We start from the raw sequence: 26,172 nt of genomic DNA, 5'->3' as shown, positions 1-26,172 counted from the left end.
GGGCTTTTTATCAGTCCAATTTCTCACCCTTCCCAACCAATGCAGAACCTTCAACCACCTTCCCCAGGAGACATGGGAACCAACAGCCTAGAACCAGGCAGAAGGAACTCAAGGAACCAGGGGCTGTCCCCTTGTGAGGGCTTGGACAGGCCCAAGGTGTGTGGTATGACAGCTCTGGTGCCATGTGTGGTCTCCACCTCTCTCTGCTCCATTGGGAGAGAAGTGGCTCTGGAAATGGCTCCAAGCTCCTCTGGCCACGTGTGGTAGCACAAAACTATCCCTTATCCTTCTGCAGATTCTGGAAGTGTCTAACCTGCCTTCCTCATCACTTAGGCCAAGAGATGGACACTCTAGAAGCAAATGTCTCTGGATAGTAGGTTTTGGAAGGCACACAAACCTTTGGAGATACCCAACACAGGGCACTGAAGGCATCTCAAGTTGGGCAGCCTAAAGCCACAAGATGATGGATGACTAGCCCTCTTTGCCCCAACACCTTCAATCTTCTGCAGCTGAGGGGGTGAGGAGCAGCCAGGCCAAGAGGATACCTGGAGCATCCCTTGGGCCACACATATACCCTGGTGACAGCAGCTGGCAGCTGGCTTTGACCTGGTTCTGGGGATCAGTCTGGGGGAGCCATGGTCACCTCCCAGGCTCTGCCAGGCAGCGGTGGAGAAAGAAAGGCCAGAGGATGTGTGGAAGACAAACAGGTTGTTTTTTTTAAAGATTTTCTTTTCCTTTAATTAGCAAATTTTTTTTCTTATCCTGGTCAAAAGAAAAAGACACCCCCACATCACCTACATGCCCACAACTCCAGGTGCTGCAAGCGTTCAAAGGCAGAAAGTGGAGAGATGTTTAATGTCCTGTCTCAGGGGCAGCTCTGAGCCCACCCTACTAGGGCACGTGCTGAGAAGTTCTGGGGTGCTGGGGGGTTGTGTTACAGGTGCCACCAAGGTGTGAGAAAAGGCAGGTGCAAAATTTAGTTCTGTGCTCTTGCCAGGAGCACCCAAAGTTCCCCAGGACAACTGCAGCAAACACAGCAGTGGAGGATGAGGATGTACCCCGAGATATGTGTTGCATCCCCAGGGCATCACAGCCTGATTTGGGGTTTGTGCCGTGGCTCTGTGATGGGAACATGACAGGAGAGAACCCACCACCACCCTGTGCATTGAATTTGGAAGCTATAAATAAGAGCACCCCACCTTTGCTGCAGCTAGCCCCCAGTGAGCCCCACCTGCAGCACCCTGACTGGCACTGAGGTGGAGAAGTGGCAGAGGGGCCAAGAGAAAGGGAATGATGGTGCTGGGGGATTTAGCTCAGCCCTTCCTTCCACAAGATCAGCACCAAGCTACTAGCCCCCTTCATCTCTGCCTGCTTCCCCCAAGGCCACTGCACAATCCCCACCTCCATCCCCACTGCTGCAGCCCTTATTTATACAGAAGAGGTGGGAAAGGGTTTTTTGTGGGGGTGCTCCAGCCCTCCTGCTCCCTGTCCCTTCTCAGCTGGCACAGCCCTGCCTGCATCACCCCACACCAAGCACCCTTCACCCATCCCTCTCAGTGCAACGGGAGGGAAAAGGGAGGAGGAGGAGGAAGACGATGAAGAAACCGTCACGTGAGCTCATTGCCTGCTAATGCCAAGAGTCAAAGGGCAGTGCTGCCATCCCTCCTCAGGGCTGGAGCTGGAGACAGCAGCTTTTTTCAGGGGGTCCAACAAGAAGATGACCGTGCTGTGGGTGCTGGAACACCGTGGTGGTGCTTCATGTCCCCAGCCCAGCCCAGCCCTGGCAGTAGGGCAGCAGGTGGGGTGCACAGGGCTGGGCAGGGGGGGTGTGTGTGGGGGGTGTGGGATGCGTGCGAGTGCCCGGGTGTCTGTGTGCATGGATTTTGGCAAGAGGTCATTGAGGTTACATGATGCAGCATTTGTTCTTGTGGTTATGAGGGTCCTTAAATCGGAGTCTCTGCTTTGGTCGGTATTTTTCCAAGTACGTCAGCTGCTTGCTGTTGATGGCTCCTCTGCGCTTCCTGAGGGGACAGAGAAGGGATGACACAGTCAGCAGCGTGGCAGAAGACCCCACACCCCTAAACCCACCCTTCTCAGGGTGCTAAACTCCCCCCTGCCTGGAGTGGGAAGGAATTCTGCAGCTGTGTGCATCCCTTTGGGGATGGAGGCAAGCACTGACCTCAGCAGCTTTCCTTGCTCATCCAACCCAAGAGTCTTAGGACATGGAAACAGCCAGGGAAGGAAGGCGTGGGGAGGCTGCCCAAAGCAGGGTGCCTGCCAAAAGCCCCCAAGGATGCTCCCAGCTCTCACCTCAGCCTCCCACAGCAAAGGCACAAGGGGCTCGATGTTGCCCCTCCCTTTTCTTCCTTGCCTCTTCAACAGGAGAGAAAAGAAATCCCAGAGCTCTGAAAAACACCCTGGGACATGCCAGATCTCTCCATTCCCTCAGAGCAGGGCTGCTTTCTCCCCCCAACACCAAAACACCACTTGACTTACTGTCTGATGAACTGGATGGCATCTTCATACTTCATCCCGCTCTCAATCAAGGCCAGGGCCACGAGGACAGGAGCTCTGAAAGGCAATGGCAGTGGCAGTCACTCCCCAGCCACACAGCCCCAAGGCTGACATCCCATCCTGGAGTGGGGGGGTGTAATGGGGGTATGGCAGGCAGCCACCAGCTCTGAGTTTATTTCTTGCCATTTGGCTGCAAGTGCTGCCCCTAAGGAGCATTTTGGGGTAAAACCCCTATGACAGGACTGACAGGTGCATGCTGCTCTTCTAACAAGCATGAGGACTTGGGAGGCAAATCCAAAGGAAATGTGGATGTAAATGCAGATGCAAAATCTGACCTGCAGCAAGGGGAGCAGTAAAATGCAGCAGCTTTTGAAAAGCATCAGCTCCCTTGTTGTAGTGGGATGCATTTTGCAGGGTTTCCATGATAAACTCTTAGCAGAACAGCCTCAGAGCACTGGCAGGACAGCACTGTGCACCCTGGTCCTCCCCTGGTGCCCAGAATTTGGCCATGGGAAGTGTAAGGTGGAGCTCAGGCATCAGCCATTCCCCCACCCTCCTTCATTAACACCTATTCTCACTGCAGGCAAAAACCCTGCTCTAAGGGGGACTAAGGGAGGGATGGAGGAGACCAGACAAGGTTTTCCCTCTCCCTCCTTCATGGGTGGGGTGGTAGATGGTGGGGGGTCAGACCCTGACTTACCGCCCCAGCCCAGCCACGCAGTGCACGGCCACGCAGCAGCCAGGGTCTTCGCAGAACTTGGTCTTCAACAAGTTGAGCCAATCTTCCACTATCTTGCTGGGAGGAGGTGCCCCATCATCAAATGGCCAATCCTGAAAAGGGTGGGCAAGATCAAGGGGAGGAGAGAAAGGCTGTCAGACCCCAGGGAAAAACTCAGGAGATTGGGGTTTTTTTTTTACTCAGGGTGATGCTGGTTTTTTTTGGACCTTGGCAGCGGAGAGGTGGATGTGTGTGCCATGGACTGGGCTCACAGTGCAGCTCCACAGGGATGCAGCAGGTTTTGCAGCACTGTCTGGACTGCAGGAATGCCCTGGGCACTTCAGCTCAGGGTTTTCAGCCATATGAAGTCTAGTAGTGGGGTTTTCCCATCTCCTGTGGGCAGGTTCAGCCTTCAGGAGCATCTATGGGATCTGCAATATGGTCCCCATGTCCTCCTGCCTCTGCAGATCAGTGTGGCCATCACCTGCCTCCTCCCCATTTGGATGACCACAGTGAGCTCTGGTGTGATGCAACTCCCATCCTTTTCCCCCCCACCATCTCCCATCTAAATCCAGTGCTCGGGAATGCAGAGCCACTGTGCAGGAAGTTTGAGCCAAGGGGGTTTGGGGATGGCTGATGTGGTGCTGAAGTTCAGTTTGCTCAAACACATGGAGGGAAGTAAGCACACAAGCCCTGAAATGATGCTCCAGGGAGCCCCTAAAGCAGCCATAGAGGGAGGTGATGGGTTCTGTCCTGTTTTTCTGGGGGGGAAGTTCCTCCAAATGGGGCCAAGTAAACAGCATCCTTCAGGAAGGGTTATTAAGAGAGGGGGGGAAAAAGCACCAGTTTTCTTCTGAGCTTCATCCTTGAGCTGCAACATCAGGGCTTGGTGATGATGTGGGTAAAACGGGTGCTGCATTAAACACCCCCCCCCCAGCCCTGGGCTCTGATGACCCACAGCCTTGCTTGTGACTGCTGTAGCATTTTGGGGAAGGGACTGTCTCTCCCCCATGGGCACTGGAAGCCAGCTGAGGCTGTACATCTGCCCCAAAATTGGGATTTCTCTCACAAAATGGATTTGGCAGGAGTGTGACCACTGGCTACACACACCAGTGGGAGAGAGGGATGGGGAGGGGAGCATCACTTGGAGGGGATGTGGCACTGTGAGCCTGGGTGGGGGTGGGTGGGAAGCACGGGGCTGTAATCCTCAGTTTGAGGAGTGAGTCACTAAGCTGCTGTGCTGGAGTCATCCTTGGTGTAAGATGTTAAAAGAAGCAGCTGAGCTCCACTCCAGTGTTTGACCAGGTAATGGGATTTCAGCTGGGCTTTGCCTGGACAGGAGCATGCTGGGTTTGGGGTTATAATGATGCTTGAGCCAGCCCACCCTGCACAGCACATGCCCATCTTGCAAGTCCATCTCCACCCCACAGTGCCTGGAAAGCACTGCTTCAGCCAGGAGAGAAGGTCACCGGGCTCACACAGAGGACGATGTGCTGTATCACAAAGTCATAGAATGGTTTGGGCTGGAAGGAACCTTCAAATATCATTGAGTCCAACACCTCCTGCCATGGGCAGGGAAATCTTTCTCTGGATCAGGTTGCTCTCAGCCCCATCCAACCTGGCCTGGAAAGCTTCTGATGATGGGGCACCTATAACTTCTCTGGGCAACCTGTTCTAGTGCCTCACCACCCTCATCATAACAGATTTCCTCACTGTATCTGATCTAAACCTACCCTCTTTCAATTTAAAACCACTGCCCCTTGCCCTGTCACTACAGGCCTTGGCAAAGTACTACAGGTCTTGTACTTGGCATTGGTGAGGTCACACCTCAAGTACTATGTTCAGTTTTGGGCTCCTCCTCATTCCAAGAAGGACACTGAGGTTCTGGAGAAGGGCAACAAAGCTGGTGAAGGGTCTAGATCACAAGTCTTATGAGAAGCTGCTGAGGGAACTGGGGTTCTTTAGCCTGGAGAAAAGAAGGCTGAGGGGAGACCTTCAGTTGTAGTCTCTACAACTATTTGGGAGGAGGTCGTAGCCAGGTAGGTGTGTTGGTCTCTTCTCCCAAGTAACAAGTGATAGGACAATAGGAAATGGACTCAAGTTGTGGCCAAGGAAGATTCAGATTGGATATTATGAAAAACTTTCTCAGTGAAAGGGTTGTCAAGCACTGGAACAGGCTGCCCAGGGAAGTGGTTGAGTGACCATCCTTGGAGGTTGTTTAAAACATGCACAGATGTGGTGCTTAGGGACATGGTTTAGTGGACTTGACGATTTTAAAGGTCTTTCCCAACCTAAATTATTATAGGATTCCTTTATGATTCTAAATGTCTCTTTCCATCTTTCTTATAAGCCCCCTTTATATATTGAAAAGCTGTTATAAGGTATCCCTGGAGCCTTCTCATTTCCAGGCTGAAAAACCCCAACTGTCAGCCTGTCTTCACAGCAGAGGTCTTCTAGCTCTCTGACCATTTCCATTGCCTCCTCTGGGCTTGCTGTAACAGCTCCATGTCTGTCTTGTACTGGGATTCCCAGAGCTGGATGCAATACTGAAGGTGGGGTCTCACCACAGCAGAGCAGAGGGGCAGAATCCCCACCCTTGACCTGCTGGTCATACTGGTTTTGATGCATCCCAGGATAGAGTTGGCTTTCTGGGCTGCAGATGCACATTGCTGGGTCATGTTGGGCTTTTCATCCACTGACACCCTCAAGTCCTTCTCCTCAGGGCTGCTCTCAATCCATTCCTGATACTGGGGGATCGCCCTGTCCCATGTGCAGGACCTTGAACTTGGCCTTGTTTAACTTCATGCTTGGGTCCACTCCTCCAGCCTGTCAAGGTCCCTCTGGATGGCATCCCTTCCCTCCAACTGTGTCAACTGCACCACTCAGCAATCCCACAATTTACATCACCAATATTAAATGCTATTGGTAGATCCAACACAGTATCTCCATCCTGCACCATAAACCCTCCTACATCATTACCCACACGGCGCTGGTTCTACAGCAGGGTTCCTGTCCCATCTCCAACCTGCTGGAAGAGCTGATGAGCAGATGTCTATGGCACAGGACACTCGTGCCTGGCACAACCTGGCAACTGCCATCAGATCTAGAGATTGCTTGGGATCCTGAGGCATGCAGAGGAGCCACCCAAAACACTGAGGGAGTGCAACCAGGACCGGAACACTGCACGTGTGGGCACCATGGATGTGGATGCTGGCACCCAGGCACAGCACACTGGAGTCATGCCTTGTGCCTATTCCCCAAAGAAAGGCACAGAATATAGTCTATATATAGAGATATATTTGATATATATAGAGATATTGCTGTATCTGCATAGATACATCTATTCACAGATACACAGGATATAGATATCTTGTTAGGTAGGATATCTTATATGCTTTCTGTATCTAGGATGTTGACACCTCTGTATATAAAACATGTCCTACATAAAGATATCTCTCTATATATTCAGAGAGGTATGTATAGCCTAGATATAGAGACTCAGGCAGAGAGGTTCCAGCCTGGAACAGGGTAAAAGGCAGAATTTGCTCTGTAAGAGAGCAGGGATGATCCCCTGCATACAGATTCTATATGTACAGCACAGCTATCTTTCTCTGGAAGATACATCCTGTAGCAGCTTAACATCTGTATCTAAAGAGATCTGCATCTAGATGACCTGTATCTAGAAGATTTGTATCTAGAGAGAGACTTAGGATCTGTATCTACCTATATCCCAGAGGATCTACCTATCTCTATGGACATACATTACACAAAGGGAGTTCTATATAGAGGATCTACACACAGAGGACCACCCCAGGAGACACGAGACGCTTCCAAAACCTTCTTAAAGAATGAGCAGAGCCTCACTTTCCAGCTAGAGCTGAACTCCCTGGCAGGCCAATCATGCCTGATATCATCCCCAATTATATATCAGCCAAGATGCAGCCCAGGCAGCTACAGGCCTTGCCTCCTTGCCTTTTCCTGCTTGCTGCTTGCTCCCTTTCATCCCCCCAAGCTGCATCAGCAAGCTGCTGTGAGAACAAAATCCCTACACCTCCCCTGGGTAAGATAACACCGGGGGTAACGGGGATCACGAGCATCTTCCAAGTGGGATCAGGCGCTCTCATCCCCTGGATGCTTTAAAGCATCAGGCAGGGAAGGCAGCTGCCAACTCAACCTTATGAGTCACAGTTTCGGGTGTGTGGGCAGCACTTTCTTTTTTTAAAGCACCAGCCCCACCTTGGCCCAGGAGTGGGGAGCTTGCTTGCCTAGCCCTGAGGATGAAGTTGGGCTTCAAACTCCGCTCCTGGGCACGTGTGATGCCAATTTGGTCTTTCTGAGATGTGGGTGTTTAGCAGACCCCACAGACAGGGGTGTTTAAGCATGGATGGGGCAGGGGGGACATGACACAGGGCACCTACCATGACGGTGATGCCGTCCTTTTCCAGGGGGGTCTTGTCATAGGTCACTTCACACACTCGCACAACCGTGGTGGCACCGTATTTCTTCAGGTCCTGTGGAGAGAAGGAGAAAGAGGGGTCTAAAAGAACCACTCTGTGGGTCACATCCCAGTTAACCCCAACACACCCAAGCCCTGCTATGACCACACGGACCCTAAAACAGAACCTCATCTCTGGACCCTTGAGCAAAACCCACTGTGGTCCATCCAGCCTGGGAAGCACAAGCAAACATGAAATCCCAGGGCACCAAAGCTGGCTGGCCATGACAGAATTTTTACCCAGCACCTTCACAGCTCCTCACGTTGCAAGCACCAACAGTGCTGCTTATTTTGAAGCCCATCACAGCCACATCACACCTCCAGTGGCACCTTTACACCCCAGGAAAGAGAAACACCCCTGACAGGGCTGCAAATCCCTGAAAGGAGAAATTCTTTGTGCCTGGCAGATTGCTCAGGGACTCCTTCTTGACCTCGCTGCTGTATCCAGTCATCACTCAAATGTGCTGCAGGCTTGGGCATGGGACTTGGGCTCTTTCCAGCGTGGCTTATCGCCCGCCGCAAGGATTGCCCTGGGATTATGTGGCGGCATACCAGCCCTGCCAGGCGCCACGTGAGACTGTCCCCTTCAACAACCCATTTCCATCTTTCCCTGCTTCCCCATGAACACTTGCCAGACCATGGCAAACCCCTGCGTGCTCAGCAGCTCAGTCAAAAATCGAGGAAGCTACAGGAAAGGGGAAATTTTGCCCCTTCCCACTAGTGCCATCCCCACTGTCGTGCCCAAATCCCAACCCCCTTCCTGCAACTCTCTGAACTGAGGCTCATATGTTGCTTTTTTGGATATGCAGATGGGGGAGTTTCCTTTAGCCTGGAGGATGCATCTAGTACTGGCCCATCAAACCTCAACGGGGTTTAGGTCTACAGCAAAAACCCCTTGCTGGGCTTGTGTGCAGCCCCAAGTCCTTCTGCAAATGCAGCAACATCCCAAAACGCCTCCTCCTAAGCAGAAGCTGCTTGAGCTGGCTCGACCAAACCTGCAGGATGTTGCCTTTGCCCCAGGCAGTGATAAAAAGGCTAAGTCAAAGTCTTTCACCCCAGATCGCAGACACACAGCCATTAATCTCCCCCACAACTCCCAGCTGCTGCCAGCGATGGAGGCAGCGCTGCCAGGCAAGGCAGTGTTGGTGGCTCATGCAACACTGAGCCCTCCAGTTCCTTGTGCACCACCCAGTGCACTCTGGACACTGGAACATTTGGGATAAAAAAAGTCCTTATTGGCATAGTGGGAGATGCAGGAGAGGTTGCATGCATCCATCTGCATCACTGTGAAGCCCCTTGATGTGATGTGCTGGTGGAGCTGGCAGGGGATGGAACAGGAACAGGACAACTCTGCTCCATCTCCACTGTGCCCAAACACTGCACTTGGCTCCTCCAAAATGTGAAAAGCCAGCAGTGACTGGACACACTGAGACAGGACGCTGTGGGTCATGGTACCAAAGTGAATGTGCTGCTGCTCCATCTTATGGAGGGTTGAAACCTGTTGTATCTCTACAGGGGCCTTTGGGCCCAAAACATGCAGCTGTGTCCCAGTTCCCCCCTCCCAGCCTCCCCTCCTTACCTCCAAGAAGGTGTTGAGTGTGGCATTGGTAGGGTTGTGGGTGATTAGGAACCTCATGTTTTTGTAGCAGACCTCCACCGGTGCAGGGCGGTTCATCCGGGCCATGGTGGGACAGGAAGAGGGTGAGGTGGTGCTGACGGTGATGGTGGGGGGAAAAACCCCAAGAAAAGGGTGGTGTGGAGGGGAAAAAAAACCAAACCAACCCCAACCAGCCCTCTGAGCTTAAAAAACAAAACTAAACCAGGATGGAGAACTCAATATACAGACGTTGTGCAAATAATCCCAGCTCCTGGGAGCGCGCCGGCTTCCTTGACACACCGCAAACCCCCCGGGGGAAAAAGCCAGATGGGGAAAAAATAATATTAATGATGATGATGATGATGATAATAATAATAATAATTAAACCAAAAAGAAATCCCTTTGCTGTAGTGTCGGCGTCCTTGGCGTGTGTGCGATGGTGAGCGGCTGCCGCCTCCGGTGCCGCGCGCTCCCCGGCGCTTTAGAAAGGCCTCTGCATATGTTGGGGGGGTTGGTGGGAGGGTGACCCCCGTCACGTTACCCCATCGGGGTATGTGGAGTACTTAGGGGCGGCACGGGGGGCCGGGAGGCTACGGGGCGGCGTCGGCGGCGTCCGGCAGCGGTCCCTCGCTGGGGCGATCCATGCACGGGAGCCTTGAATGGTTGAGTCGGAGGGTTGGGATGCTGGGCAAGATGAGGAGAGGCAGCCGGGCACTGCTTCACAGGGCGGGCTGCCGGGGGCTGCGGGGCTCAGAGCTGCTCGTCAGCACCTCCATAAATCCCAGCGGAGAGCGAGGCTGCAGGGGAGGGAAAGGGAAAGGTGGTTGGTGAGGGTGTGCTCCTCTCAGGGCTCAATCCAAGGAAGCCCCTGGCCCATGTGGAGGGGGACACGGTGCACCTGAATGCACCAGCACACACCACAGCCCGCACGAGCATCACTGACCATGCTCATCTTCATGGGAGACCACGGATTACAAACAGCAGGGGAATCAATTTTTTAAAAGGGCAGACAATGTCAGGACAAGGGGGATGGATTGAAGCTAAAGGAAGGAAGGTTTAGATTAAATATTAGAGGGAAGATTTTTACAGAGAGAGTGGTGAGGGGCTGGAACAGGCTGCCCTGAGAGGTGGTGGATGCCCCGTCCCTGGAGGTGTTGAAGGCCAGGTTGGATGGGGCCCTGGGCAACCTTGTGTAGATCCAGGCCTGGAGGTTGGTGTCCCTGCCTGTGGCAGGGGGGTTGGAACTGTGTGATCCTTGGGGTCCCTTCCAACCCAGACCATTCTATGATTCTAAGATTATAAATTGAGATGGTGGTTAAAGAAAAAGATTATCATCTGAAAAGCTGAAAGAGCACTGGAAAGCCAAGCTGGCAACTCACATTCTCCCTGAAAAAGTGGAAAGCACACTGCAGGGAAGGAGCTTGCTCTCATGCTGCCCAACATCAACACCTAGCCAGTATATAGCCAGTATATTTAAGCACCTGAGCCACAGGAGCTGATCCCCACCCCCACACACACCCCCAGCACCCATCCTCTCCCCCCCAGACCTCACCTTTGCATCCCCGAAACGCACGGCAAATATTTCCACCCCGAACGCTGTGCTCTGCCCCAAACCAGCTGCTGCTGCCTCTGATCAGCCACACGCTGCCCGCGCTGCTCGAGTGGCTGATGTCCACCAAATGCACCTCTAATGCTCTTAGGCAAACTAAGCCACCCACCAATGAGCTTTCTTGGGAAAGGGGGGGGGAGCAGAGGAGGGGGCTGCAGATGCATGGGTTCGCCAGCACTAGTGCTGGATGTGCCCCTCAGCTCGCTATCCGCATCCCCATCACTGCCGGCGTGTCGCTCCCTATCAAGGACCCTGGCCTTGCAACCTGGGGCATCTTTGCCTTCAAGGATGGGATGGGAAGAATTCAAATCGATTCCCAACATGGAAATGTGTAAATCCATGAGAAGATGGGCCTGGGGGGGGTGGGGGTGGGTGAGGATGCTGCAAGCCCCTCTTAGAACCAAAGGAAACCCGGTGCTTCCCTGGGTCACTACCCACCAGACTCTTGTTTTGAAGCTGGTCTCTTCCCTGGGTCAGCAGCTGCTTAGCGCCGCGTGGCTGGAGCCTCAAAATAGACCATAAGCACATAAGTAACACGAGCTGGGCTGGCATGCACCCTCTCATCTCTCCTCCTCATGCCCCAGCATCCAGAAACTTTCCCCTTTGAGTCGTTTTATCTCAACACAACAAGGAGAGGGGAGGTGTGCTGAGCACCGGGCAGCTCATCACATTTCTGTCACTGGGCTCCTTGGTGCCTGAGCATCATTTACAACAGCTGCTTCACCAGTGGTCTCCACGAATGAAAACATCAAACAAGAAAAAAAATCAAATAGCAAAGGGTGAAAAATAAGCCAGGCGAGGTGCAGGGGGCAGCTCTCCCAAATATGCCTGCCCAGCCTGGCTGCTAAAATCATGGACTTTCACACTAATTATTTATTATTGGCATCCCCAGCGCTGCCTGACTCACAGCACATCTCTGTGTCCATGGTTTTACAGCCACGATTTGGGGAAGGAGCTCAGAGGGAGGTAGGAGCTGGGAAAGAGCCAGAACTCAAGGGGACTTCAGTACTGAGCCCTTCCCAGCTCCACCACAGACCCTGAGGTGTCCCCTTGCTCCCCCAAGTTACCCCATTCCCCTCTGACAACCAGATCACATCCCTCCTCACTTTCTTTCATGTAAGAAACTCAGACAACGCTACCCCAGAGCCAGGAAGAGATGGGATGGAGCCAGCTGTGGTTTGTGATGGTGACCCATTGCTGAACAGTCAACCCATGTGCTCCTTGGGTTAGGCTGTGTTGGGTTTTTTTCTTTTTTTCTGAGGATGCTGAAGAAAATGTGAAGAAGACACATCTTCCCTGGATGTGTGTAACAAAAGGGTAGATGAGGTGCTTAGGGATATGGTTTAGCATAGGATGGGAACGGTTGGACTTGATGATCTTAAAGGTCTTTTCCAACCTTGTGATTCTGTGAAAATAAATATTCCACCCTGCAAGGATGCTCTGCTAAGTTCAAATCCAGCCCAGGCTGTAGGGAAAAGCATGACATCCCAGGGGGATTTTTCCAGCCCCAATTGAGGAAATCAACATTTTAGCAGCTGATGGAGACAGGAAGCTTGGCTGAGGGATGGGAGGAAACGTGAGAGCTGCCTCCCAGCAGCATTTTGGGTCTCATTCAGAGCAGCTCAACCCCAAGGCAATGCTACCTGCCCACTGGGGAAGCTCACCCTCCCCAGCTGGACCATAGCAAACTGGAATCTTTGTTCAAACTTTGCAATGACTGTGCATGAGAAGATGGGAAATGTGCTTCTCCCCTGGGCTTAATGTGCTTTTCCAGTGATGTTCCAACATATTGCTTCACTTGTGGGGTCTGCTTCCCCTTGAGATGAGCTCACTGTGGCCAGGCAGGTAAAGATATTTCTGGAGGATAATTTAGATCTGGTTTTGGTTATGTGGTTCCTACAGCTCCAGCTGCAGAGCTGCGGGGCCAGCATGGCCCAGTGAGACTGGGAGCTACTGTGAACACCACTTGGAGAGGTGAGTGTGCTCCCCATCATCACAGACTCACAGGGGTTGGAAGGGACCTCGAGAGATCATCAGGTCCAACCCCCCTGCCAAAGCAGCTCCTCAGCTCACATTACACAGGTTGGCATCCAGATGGGTCTTGAATATCTCCAGAGAAGGACACTCCACAACCCCCCTGGGCAGCCTGTCCCAGGGCTCTGTCACCCTCACTGGGAAAAAGTTCTTCCCCATATTGGTGCTCCAACTTGCAGCCATTGCTCCTTGTCCTGTCCCCACAGAGCACTGAAAAGGGGCTGGCCAATTCCCCCTGCATCCCATACTTAAGATATCGATAAACATTAATAAGGTTCCCCCCTTAGTCTTCTTTTCTCTAGGCTGAACAGCCCCAGCTCACTCAGCCTTTCCTCATAGGGAAGATGCTCCAGGCCCTTAATCATCTCTGTAGCCCTTCTCTGGACTCTCCCCAGGAGATCCCTGTCTTTTCTATCCCAGGGAGCCCAGAACTGGACACAACACTCCAGATGGGGCCTGACCAGGGCAGAGCAGAGGGGGAGGATCACCTCCTTTGACCTGCTGGCCACACTCCTGATGCCCCCCAGGATCCCATTGGCTCTCTTAGCCCCCAGGGCACACATCTGACACGTGGTTCATCCTCTGTTCATGCTCCATACAAATTTTTATGTGCTTGGGCATCCTCACTGCCAGGAACAGAGGTTCATTGGGAACCGCCTGCGTATGAGAACAGCGAGTGCTCCTTTCCCACAAGGTCTCATCTCCAGTGGAAGCATTTCAAGTATTTTGGCAACTGCATGTCCTGGCAATTCATCCCCCAAGCCCATAAATCCCTAATGGACCTTCAACGACAATTCACCCCCAGCTCTGCAGGCTGTGATGCTGATCACCATATTAAGTGTGGCAGAACAATGTAGAAAAGGGTATTTCAGCTGATATTAATAACCTGCCCAGTGAAGATGTATTCTTCTGACTCGAGTGCTGCAGGGGATCAGGATTGGGATGAAGCATGTGAGGACACAGCAAGCAGGCCCTGGATGAGGATGCTCAGCAGTGCAGCACTGGCCATGGTGGCTCTTCCACAAGTTTTGCAGCCAAAAGCACAGTGAGGATCCAGGGTGACTGCACTCTGGTATGGCAAGAGAAAAATGAGGGTGCTCTGGGAGACTACTGAGCCATCACTTCCTCACTTACACCCCAAAATTAAGGGGGTCATAGCACTTTCCTAATCATTTCTGTTCAACACAGTGGCTCCATTATACTTTGGCCTCCCAAATGGCCAGGGATGGACCCCATCAGGGATGGGGTGAGCCACCATAGGATGCTCTTCCTCCCAGCACCCCAAGGCAAAACTAAGGTCAGGGCTTCCTCGCTGGGGTGGTGAACAATGCCAGATCTGATGGCCATGCTGCCAGTACTCAGGATGCAGCTGGTGAAGTCAGGTTTTCTTAAGCACTGCAACTCCTCAAGCAGAGGAAGAGGAAGACTGTCGCCAAACTGTCGCTCCACGTGGGCTTTAGCAGTGTGACTTGGAACAAAGGCTCTTACTCACCTAAAGAGTATGTATCTTCCCCAGACATAAATAGAGCTGTCTCCTGAGTGAGCACATCTCGTGTTCAAAGTTCACCTGCAGAAAATCCTAACAAAACACCCATCTGCGCTGTATCTGCACGACCTCTCTCCTGGTTTCAGCCCATGTAAGATAACAACCAGCCCTTTCCCCTTAAGGATGACCAAGTCCTACTATCCCTGCCCCCAATCCCACCTCCACAATGAGCATTTCCAACACCCTGAAAATGGCATGCAAGTTTCTGAGTATCACAGAATTGTAGGGGTTGGAAGGGACCTCCAGAGATCATCGGAACCAGCCCCCCTGCCAAAGCAGGTTCCCTAGGGCAGGTCACACAGGTAGGTGTCCAGACAGGTCTGGAGTATCTCCAGAGAAGGAGACTCCACCACCTCCCTGGGCAGCCTGTCCCAGGGCTCTGTCACCCTCACTGTGAAAAAGTTCTTCCACATGTTGGTGTGGAACTTCCTGTGCTCCAACTTGCAGCCATTGTCCCTTGTCCTGTCCCCACAGACTGATGAGAAGAGGCTGGCCATTTTCCCTTGTGTCCCACACTTGAGATATTTATAAACATTGATTAAATCCCCTCACAGGCTTCTTTTCTCTAGGCTGAACAGCCCCAGTTCTTTCAGCCTTTCCTCATAGGGGAGATGCTCCAGGCCCTTAATCATCTCTGTAGCCCTTCTCTGGACTCTCTCCAGGAGATCCCTGTCTTTTTTATCCCAGGGAGCCCAGAACTGGACACAATACTCCAGGTGGAGCCTGACCAGGGCAGAGTAGAGGGGGAGGATCCCGTCCTTTGACCTGTTGGCCAGACTCCTCCTGATGCCCCCCAGGATCCCATTGGCTCTCTTAGCCCCCAGGGCACACTGCTGGATAGTAGTCCTGGTTACTACCACGTAGTAGTTTTGTACACATCCATCACTGCCATCTGTGACCACAGTGAGGCTATGGTGCTTGGTTACCTGCACCAGCATCAGCACCAGCACCACCACCACTACCAGGAAGGATAGGTCCCAGGATATGGAGACCCATGGTGCTGTCCCCAGCCAATGACCACAGCCCAAACCAACACAGTGAGATTTCCTCCAGCTGCATCTGCGCGGAAGGAAACAGGGAAGATCTGGGAGGAGAGCGACGGAAACAAAAACACTCCGCAGCAGTTGGTGGTGTCTGGGGGCAGAGGCGTATGCAGCCACCAGCACATCCTGCTCCAGGTGCAGGGATGGAAGGAGCAGACAGAGATATCCTGGAAAAGCTGTGCTGGACACTTCAGGGAGAGGGTGGCTGCAGGGAATCTGCTGCCGAGAACGGAGCAGTGCCCGGTGCTGTCTGCAGGAGAATCTTGTGGAGTTTTCCCTCCCAAGGTTATTCTGTTTCTTTTCCCACAGGGGATGTTTTCTGAACAGAATAGCAAGAAGGAGAATGAAAATTGCAGGAGCACAGAGGGAGACTGATGGGGAGCTCTTGGCAGCCCACAGAAACTGCAAGATAAAACTAGTTCATGCATCTTCCTCCACATCCTCTTTAGTGCATGGTGAATGCCAGCTCCAGTGTAAACTGGCAGACAAGAGAGGGCCATTCCCATATTCGATAGCCCAGGTCTGATTTAAGGAGTTTGGTGGTATTTAGGCAGTGGGGAAGGATTTTAGCATGATGTTGACGCAGAGATTTGCAAGCAGGAGGGAACTGGGAGACCACGAACAAGGGAGGAGCAGGGAAGATGAGACAGTGAACCAGCCAGCTGATCAAAAAAACCCCACTAAAAGGCACAAAATGTTCAGCACTGGGGGCAACAGGACCTCCCCAGCTGAATGCAGACCATGGCCCATCCATCCCACCCTGTCTCTGGGAGGGGACAATTCGTGGGCAGCTGGAGGCAGCCCTGCTCGCAGCAAGATCCCAGTTTTATGATCCAGGATATCCCCTCTGCTGCCTTCCCCCCAGCAGCTACGAGGAGCCCACAGCCGCGGTGCCGACGTCAGAGGCTTTTCCTGGCTTGGATCTAAAGGAGGCAAAAAAAAGAGGCAGGAGGAAGAGAGGCCAACTCCACGGGGAAAAGTAATAGCAGGCTTTGGGCTGGCTGCCTCCCAAATCTGCAGAGGGTGCACCCTGGAGGGGTTTCTTGCAGGGAAAAAGGCTCAGTTGTTTGGGGATGGCTGGTCCCCACGCTTCGGCACTTGATGAGGATGGAAGCCAGGCACCCCAAATACTGGGGGGCCAGTTCCCTCCCATCCTTCAGGGATTTCTTTTGGCCAGAGGAATCAGGAAAAAAAAAAATAAAAAGGAATTCTGCATCTGATGGGGCATTTCCAGGCTTCCTGCCTTGCCCAAAATCATGTTAGAGAGAAAAAAATTCCCAAAGCAGCATCTTTGCCTCAAAACACTCATGGGGGGCAAGCTGACTCCAGTGGTTTCCACCCCCACACAACGACTGCAACTACCATGTGTCTCTCCCACCCCGAATCTGGTGCAGCTGAACATCTGCTCATCTTTTCTTGTGGTTTCTCACAGCATTTTGAGAGAATTTAATACTTGTGGCAGGTGTCCAAACAGCAGAATGCAGAGGGGGGTAGAGCTGGGGGAGGTGGGGTGGGAATGATGCCTCTTACAGGGTTAAGGACAGAAGTGGGTCCCCAGGAAGGGAACGGGGTGGCTGCTGTGATCTCCCCTCCAAAGTACAACTTGAGCCTGTGATGGGGAGGCTAGGCTATTTTTGGGAGAGGTGCAGCCTGTGTTTAGTTTTTCCACTGCCTATCCTAGCACTGGTGTTTTAGCCCCTGGTCTTCAACCACCCCATTTTCCACCAGACCTGAACTTTGCTATTTCACATGTCCCCACTCGGTGGTGGCATCCTGATGGGAAGATGTCCCTAGGCTGTCCAGTCCTACTGCCTTGCCAAGCCAACAGCAGCCCTGACCAAAGGGCACTGGCAGCCTTCTCTGGGTCATCAGGGCATCTTGCACAACTCCCCATGTCAACGGGCTGCGGCGGCTTTGATGGACATTTGTTGACAAAGAAGGGGGCTCCAGGGGACTCAATCTACCCAACAGGTGGATTTCGACCTGCAGATAGTGTTTGAAGTACACCCTGGTCCATGACATGCTGAGGAATGGCAACACAGGAGAGAAGAAAACACACTCTGCCTGTGATGAGCTCAACGGAAAGGTCTTCTCTGGTGGCCAGGGTCAACCAGAGAAGCCAAGCTCTGGAGAAAGGCAGCTCTTCCAAGTCAGTGGCACCGAGCTGAGATGGGCTTTGTGGGTCCTTGATCTTCCTCCCCCATCCAGACTCTGTGCACTCCAAGGTTGTCCACCCAAACCACCTCACCCTTGCTCCCCAGTACCAGTTCTACAGATTTCACCCCAAAGAAACAGGGTCACACATGTTGTGACAGGCTGTTGGGGGGCAGCAACACCACCTCTGCCTTGTAATGGACAAAGAAGCACTTCTGAAGGCAGCAGCATCCCATGAGTACAGTGCTGCCTGGAAAACCCTGGGATGGCTCCTCTTTGTCCTTACCAGCCCTGACTGCTGTCACCTCCCCAGCAGAAACCACCCCTTGAAACAGCCCTTCCAGAGCTGTTCCCTTTCTAGCAGCATGGGACAGAGATGCTGCATGCAGGTGTTAAGTGCTCCCCCACCAAGAACTATTAATAATATGGAGAGATGCCAGGGGAAGCATGATGGGTGTCACCCAGGATAATTAAAAGCCATGGAGGAAGCTAAGGGAGATGGGAAAATGCCCTACTCCTGCATGGGATGCTGCCAGGTCCAGACATGCTGCACACCCTATCATGCCCAGTTCCTGGCTCATCCCACTGAGCCCAGTCCCTGCAGAGAAAGTGTTCCCCACAAAACTCTTTCAGCAATCTCCTTAGCTCTAGCAAAAAGCCATGGCATAGCTCCTTGGTTGCCATAGGACTACTAATCTGCAAAGGCAGTAAGTCGACATAGCTCTGGGGACAGAGGCAGGTCTGCCAGTTTTTGGATGCATGATTACAGGTACAGCCTGATCCTGAACCCTCTCCTCCCCACCTGCACCTGGCCACCACCAGCAACAGGGACAAAATCCTTTGGTGTGAGCTGCTGCTGCTCTTCACAAAATTCCAGTGGCAAGGGATGCTGTGCTGGCAGGTGCTGAGAGGTATCCCCCACCCATGAGAGCTGCCAGAGCAAATAAAGGTGCTGTTTTTCCAAATAAAATGGTTAAAGGGGATGCAATTCCAAGTTGTAGCCATTCCTGCTGGTGGAACACCAGTGTCTCCATCCGTTGTGCAGTGCCTGCTTGATGTGGAAAGCATTGCCCCTAGTCCTTAGCCCAATTCACACCCTGCCAACATGGGAGATGGAGGACCAAAGTAGTTCTATGTCCTTCTTGAACTGAGGGGCCCAGAACTGGACACAATATTCCAGGTGCAGTCTCACCAGGGCAGAGCAGAGAGGGAGAAGAACATCTCTTGGCCTACTAATCACACCCCTTATAATACACCCCAGGATGACACTGGCCTTCACGGCCACGAGGGCACATTGCTGGCTCATGGTCATCCTGCTGTCCACCAGGACCCCCAGGTCCCTCTCCCCTATGCTCTCTACCAGGCCAGTCCCCAACCTGTACTGGTACCTGGGGTTGTTCTTCCCCAGATGCCAGACGCTACACTTGCCCTTGTTAAATCTCATTAAACTTCTCCCCACCCAGCTCTCCAGCCTGTCTAAGCCTTGCTGAGTGGCAGCACAACCCTCTGGTGTGTCAGCCACCACTCCCAGGGGTGGCTGACATCCTCACATACAACACAGTGATGCTCCACCATGCCAAGACTGCTCCCAGGCAAAACCATCTGAAACAGGAATTGAGATCCCAGTGCTTCTTGTCATTTAAATGAACTTTTGATACGTAGGACGAACAGTCATCTAATCATATTCCTGTCATTCACAGGCAGGATTTCCAGCAGTGGCTTTATAAAAGCCAGCAAATGCCCTGACATCTCAAGAGAAACTGCAATGATTTGCATGAGCAAAAAAATCTTGCTCCAAATAGATGTCAGAGCTGCTGTGGGATGCTGCCAGTCGCTTCTCTCTTCATCCCTGCAGGGAAAGCAAGAAGGTCGTGCAGCACAACCCAGCTTGTGCTGATGGACTGTGCCCAGGTGATTTTGGAGACTACTAGAAGAGAAGGACCACATCCTCATGGGAATGGCAGGAAGAGGAGACCCATTCTGCCTACAGTGCTGCTTGTGGACCACTATGTGAACACCAGAAGTGGGGATGCCACATCCCAGAAAAAGCAAATCCCACAGTGGGACACTGCAACCCCAAAGCACCTTTCCAGACTGGTACCACTTCTGGGACAACATGGAGGTGAAGTCATCATTGCACGGAGCTTTTTCAGGCCAGAAGAGCCCACTGTAGGCAAAGCATGGCCATGCTGCTTCTCCCCAAAACGCTGAAAGGCTTGGAAGAAAGCATCTGATTGCTCAACAAAGGTTCAGGAACTCTTACTCATGAGCATGCTATGGCTTTGACTTTCTTTTATTGGGCTATTTGCATACAACCAGTGCTGCCTTTAGGGAAATGCAAATTCCCAGCAGAAAGGGAAGAGTTTGAACGTGCTGGCTGCTCAGACACCACGGGCAAGGAAGCAAGGCTTTTATCAGCTGAAAATTAAATAAATGCTGAGATGTGAAGCCTCCCCACCCTGCTCAGCAGGAAAGCTTCCCCAGCTCTGCCGGATCCAGCAGGAATGGGACAGGCAGGACGCTGGCGTTTCATCCAGGCTCTGCACATCCTCCCCAGCCCCAGGGGTAAGCTTTAATGGCCTGGAGACACGCAAGCTGCTCTGGCTCTGCTTGGCTCCTGGATGGTTTTGACACCCCGGCGTGGGTGGCATTTCCTGGCCACCCTTGCTGTGCTGGAGCAGGCTCCAAGCAAGCTGAAAGCAAATGAGTTTCCCTGGATAAATGAGGCCACAACCCGAAATTCATCGTTTAGGATGAAGGCAGCAGTGAACTACTGAGGATAATACATGTTTTTTTGGGATGCACATACATGTGCTCTGCTTCTTGGTACGGGGAAAGGCAAAGGAGGTGAATGAAGAAGCAAAAAGCCAAAGCTGCTGTGCAGGGAAAAAGCTCTTTGTACAAGACCCAAGGGAGAGGCAAACCCAGGGAGCCTCATCCCAGTGATGCTCCAAGCATCCCACTGGAGACTGAGCTGCTGTGCCAAGCTCTGAAAAAACTGTGGGACCAGCTCTGCTTGACTGCAGGGCATCACAGTCAGTGGTGAGAGTACAGGGTCACAACCCCTCAGTGTCTCCAGCTGCATGTGCCATGAGAAAAATGGGACCATGCCTAAAACACAGGCTTGTCTGTCATTGTCCTTTCTACTTTCTGGCCTCCCTGTGCTTGGCATCACCAATCCCTGCCTGGGGCTCCTTGGTCCCACACATATGGGCTCCACAGGGGAGCCACAGGGCATACCTGGGTGTTCAGAGTCTGCCAGAAACGGAGGTTCAGAGGGGCAGCTTGGACTACGAGGCTAAACACTTCCTTTGAAAGAGTGGTCCCTGCCTCTCCACTGCCCAGGACACATAAGATGGGAAGGTGGCAGACAGCCATTCCCAGTCCTGCCTTTTTGGGGTACACCCTGGGGAGGGTTTTTCTCTCTTTATGCTGCTTCCTAAAGACTGAGGCTGCAGCGAACAGGAAATGTGACATCGAGGAAAATCTGCAGAAGCACAGAAACACCCAGTGCTGACTTTGTGCTCGATCAATTCCTCCATTATAAGCTCCTGTGGTATGGAGAAGCAGCCAAATGAGGGCACTCCAACTAATACACCTGGTTCCATGTCGAAATCTATATTATCTATGCAGAAAAATACATACTACAGCACGCTACAGGTGCTGTGCACAGAGTACCCACAGCAGCCAGCACGAAGGATGCTCTGCTGCTTCACAAGTAATTTAAATTTGGCATTGTACACGACAACCAACAGCAAAAACATCTATCAGTACAGGCTGGAGGATGACCTGCTGGAGAGGAGCTCTGCAGAGAAGGACCTGTAGGTCCTGGTTGATGACAGGTTGGCCATGAGCCAGCAGTGTGCCCTGGTGGTTAATAGAGCCAATGGGATCCTGGGGGGCATCAGGAGGAGTGTGGCCAGCAGGTCAAAGGAGGTGATCCTCCCCCTCTGCTCTGCCCTGGTCAGGCCCCACCTGAGTACTGTGTCCAGTTCTGGGCTCCCTGGTAGAAAATACACAGGGATCTCCTGGAGAGAGTCCAGAGAAGGGCTACAAAGATGATTAAGGGCCTGGAGCATCTCCCCTATGAGGAAAGGCTGAGTGAGCTCGGACTGTTCACCCTCGAGAAAAGACGACTGAGAGGGGATCTCATTAATGTTTATAAATATCTCAAGTGTGGGACACAGGGGGAAATGGCCAGCCAGAATCCAACCCCTACGATTCTGTGATTCTGTGAAAACCAGCCCAGGAAAGGCCTGTCCCACTGTGGTCCAGCCCAATGGAGCTGAGACAACAGCCACCAAAGATGTCACCTCCAGCCAGAGGGCTCATTCTTACCCAGTGCAGGCAGCTGCTCCCTCTCTGGCTCGGCTCCATGCTTCATGAGGGTGTGGAGATGGCAACGGCTGCCTTGGCGAAGGCACCCAGGAACTGATTCCTCAGTAGGGTGAATTATAGATAAATAAATAAAAGTTGATTTTTTTTCAGCTGAATCCATTCCCACACAATCTCCCTGCAAACAGGCAGCTGTACTGGCCTGGCTCCGTGGGCAGTATGGGGACAGGGACAGGCAGCCAACAGCTGCTAAATGAGCACTGTAATTAAACACTGAGGCACAGTGTGAACAGGGAAAGGGGCAGGAATTTCCCCAGCATTTTCTTTTATCAGCTGGTGGATAAAACACCCCCGGCCCCAATTCCACCTCTACCGTAAGTGTCGCTCCTCAAACAGATGGAGCACATCCTTGCCCACGTCATTGGCACCCCCTGGGCAGGCCCTTACTAGAAACACAGCAGAAGGATGTCATAGAATCACAGACTGCATTAGGTTAGAAGGGACCTTTAAAGGCCATCTAGTCCAACCCCCCTGCAGTGGGCAGGGACACCATTAAATTAGATTGGGTAGCTCAGAGCTTCATCAAGCCTAACCTTGAATGCCTCCACCACCTCTCTGGGCAACCTGTTCCAGTGCCTCAAAGAAAGCTGGGGAAGAACTGGTCCCAAGGATGTGTAGCAATAGGACAAGGGGTGATGGTTTTAAACTCAAAAAGGGGAGATTTAGGTTGGATATTAGGAAAAAAGTCTTCACTATGAGGATGGTAAATCACTCTAACAGGTTGCCCAGAGAGGTAGTGGAGGCCCCATCCCTGGAGATATTCAAGGCCAGGCTTGATGAAGCTCTGAGTGAGCTCATCTAGTGAAGATGTCCCTGCTTACTGCAGGGTGGGTTGCACTAGATGACCTCTAAAGGTCCCTTCCAATCTGACACATTCTAGGGTTCTAAACCTACCCTGCTGCTCTAGTTTAAAACCACTGTCCCTTGTCCCAGCGCTACACACCCTTGCAAACAGTCCCTCCCCAGCTTTCCTGTAGGTGCCCTTCAGGCATTGGAAGGGTGCAAGAAGGGTCTCCACTGAGCCTTCTCTTCTCCAGGCCGAACCACCCCAACTCTCTCAGCCTGTATTCAAAGGAGAGGTGCTCCCACCCTCTGATCATCCTCCTGGCACTCTGGACCTGCTCCAAGAGGTCCACGTCCTTCTTGTGTTGAGGGCTCCAGAGCTGGACACAGTACTGCAGGTGGGGTCTCACCAGAGCAGAGGGACAAAATCTCCTCTCTCCATCTGCTGGCCGCACACACTTCACTTCTTGTGATGCAACCCAGGATGTGGTTGGCCTTTTGGGCTGTGAGTGCACATTGTTGGCTCATGTTCAGCTCTTCATTCATTGGTACCCCCAAGTCCTTTTCCGCAGGGCTGCTGTTTATCACATCAATCACATCACATGTCCCTTGAGCTCTACTTGTGGGCTGCAATTTGCTCCACCCAATGGTGGAACCTGAAGGTCTTTGGGGACTTTGCCAAGAGTCTTCCCTGCAGGGTCTGGAAATGCAGCCCGACCTCTTCTGGGAACCTGGACCTGGTGGCCTTCCCAGCTGAGCCTCTGCTAGCTGGCATGACTGTGGTGACCCACATTTGCATGGATGTACCCATGAAGCCTTCACCCAATTCAACTGCAGAGGGGCATCTTCCCCAAATCTGCTCCTAGGAGACCAGCACAGTACACGTGTCTTGCACAGGGGTAGGGATATCACAGAATCACAGAATCATAGGGGTTGGAAAGGACCTCCAGAGATCATCAAGTCCAACCCCCCTGCCAAAGCAGCTCCCTAGGACAGGTCGCACAGGTCGGTGTCCCGATGGGTCTGGAGTATCTCCAGAGAAGGAGACTCCACAACCCCCCTGGGCAGCCTGTCCCAGGGCTCTGTCACCCTCACTGGGAAAAAGTTCTTCCTCATATTGGTGCAGAACTTCCTGTGCTCCAACTTGCAGCCATCGCCCCTTGTCCTGTCCCCACAGACACTGAGCAGAGGCTGGCCATTTCCCCCTTGTGTCCCACACTTGAGATATTTACCAACATTGATCAGATCCCCTCTCAGTCTTCTTTTCTCAAGGCTGAACAGCCCCAGTTCATTCAGCCTTTCCTTGTAGGGGAGATGGTCCAGGCCTTGAATCACCTCTGTAGCCTCCACTGGACTCTCTCCAGGAGATCCCTGTCTTTTTTATCCCAGGAAGCCCAGAACTGGACACAATACTCCAGGTGGGGCCTGACCAGGGCAGATTTTGGTTAATGGCAAGAATTAACCCTGAGCTCATCTACTTCACTGGGACAACTGTAGGCAGGAGCATCATGGCAGGCACTGCTGCCTCTGAACCTGCTGACAGCATTACCAACAGCAGGCCTCGGCCATCCTCATGACCCATGGCCACAGCCCTAAGGACAATAATGATTCCCAGCAGCTGGGACTGCAGGCCCGTCCTTTTGATGCCACGGTGCCGACAAAACCCCAGTCCTTGACCTGTCCACTTCAATAAAACAAACAAGAGCTCAGTGAAATCTCCACTAACTTTAGTAGATGCTAATTTTAGCAGCTTGCAGGAGGAACTGCTGCCCAGCTGTGTACATGATGCCTCTTCTCTGTTCTTATCGTTAGCAGAGCTTCGGGCATATACTCTGATTTTCTTAATGCCTGAAGACAGTTTTGGGGTACATACAGCTATTTAAAAAATGATAAGAGAAAAAACACACAGTATTTTAAAGGGAAACAAAGGAAAAGAAAAAAAAAAAGCCTGGATTCCCAAACAGCATCTGCAAAAATGCTGCAGTAATGACAAAACCTGCGCCCACATGTGGGACATCCCCACTCTAACACACACCATGAAGGTGAGCCATGAAATAGCAAAGCCAGGCTGTTGGGTTGTGCTGTTGACCCCCACTTGCCCACAGCTCACTGCCAGCCTGGGCTTGTTATCTCTGGGGTAAGGAGGAAGTTTATATGGCTGTCTCATGCTAAAGCCTTCTGCATTTTTGCTATCACAGAATCACAGAATGGTCTAGGTTGTAAGGGACCCCAAGGATCACAGAGTTCCAACCCCCCTGCCACAGGCAGGGACACCAACCTCCACGCCTGGAGCTACACAGGGTTGCCCAGGGCACCATCCAAACTGGCCTTGAACACCCCCAGGGATGGGGCATCCACCACCTCTCTGGGCAGCCTGTTCCAGCACCTCACCACTCTCTGTAAAAAACTTCTCCCTAATATCCAATTTAAACCTTCTTTCCTTTAGTTTTAATCCATTCCCCCTTGTCCTGCCATTGTCTACCCTTTTAAAAAGTTGATTCCCCAAAAAATATTTAAAGTTATCAATAATCCTGTATTCAAGTGCAATTCCAAAAGTTACAAACATTCATGGTTTGTTTTTTCTAAATACAGTTATTAGAGTATCTAAGTCAGACTTAAAAAGGTGCTTACAGATAAGGAAGTTCACTTCCCCCCACGCAGGGCTGCTTTAGGAATTCACACTTGCCAGTCCTGCAAGCCTGACTTACTGGAGAGCCCTGGCACTCAGGGAAGTAAGAGGGAAAGCACTCCTTCCCCTTTGCTGGGAAGGTAGGAAGGTTGTGGGAAGAACTATAATCACCCCATATGCAAAGGATCACAAGGGCCTCCACCAGACTAGAGATTCAGATGGGTTTAAAATCTGGTAGGTTTTTTTTTTCCACTGTCATTTTCTGAAGGGATTTTTCATGCCCCCTACATTTTAGTGAAGAGCAGCAAAGGGATTGAGGGAACTCAAGAGCATGTCTGGGATGGACAGCAGGGTATCTTCATGTGGAATTAACCCAATTTCAAAATACCAGACTTTTGAGTCCAACCTTTAGTCTCCACATCACGCCTTTTTCAAGAAGTTCACTTTCAGGAAGCTGTCCCAAATGCTCGCCTCAGAAAAATGTTTGTCTCCCTGGCTTGTGTCCATTAAAGCAGATAATTGAGAGTTTAGAAGTTCATAACTTGAACTGAAGTCAGAAAGTTTCATCTTTCATTTTCCAGAGCTGATTCACAGCCAGCCTGGCCTGAAATGTGGGCTTGCTTGTTACAAGTTTGCTGTCACTTCAGAGTTCATT

General features: G+C 52.0%; 1 protein-coding gene across 1 annotated transcript in view; it reads right to left on the bottom strand.

The window, feature by feature from the left end:
• Positions 1-708: 708 nt before the first annotated feature.
• PTP4A3 (protein tyrosine phosphatase 4A3) overlaps positions 709-26,172 on the bottom strand; it is a 46,973-nt gene continuing 21,509 nt past the window's right edge. The window contains exons 2-6 of the mRNA XM_084260792.1: positions 9,307-10,121; positions 7,651-7,743; positions 3,215-3,345; positions 2,497-2,571; positions 709-2,021 (exon numbers count right to left, since the gene is read on the bottom strand). Of these exons, the coding sequence (XP_084116918.1) occupies positions 1,904-2,021; positions 2,497-2,571; positions 3,215-3,345; positions 7,651-7,743; positions 9,307-9,411 (522 nt within the window). The 5' untranslated portion in view covers positions 9,412-10,121 and the 3' untranslated portion in view covers positions 709-1,903. The remainder of the gene's footprint in view (positions 2,022-2,496; positions 2,572-3,214; positions 3,346-7,650; positions 7,744-9,306; positions 10,122-26,172) is intronic.

The sequence above is a fragment of the Gallinula chloropus genome, assembly GCF_964237585.1.
Source record: "Gallinula chloropus genome assembly, chromosome: 2".
In the NCBI taxonomy this organism is placed as follows: domain Eukaryota; kingdom Metazoa; phylum Chordata; class Aves; order Gruiformes; family Rallidae; genus Gallinula; species Gallinula chloropus.
This window is presented reverse-complemented; position numbering and strand designations above follow the sequence as displayed.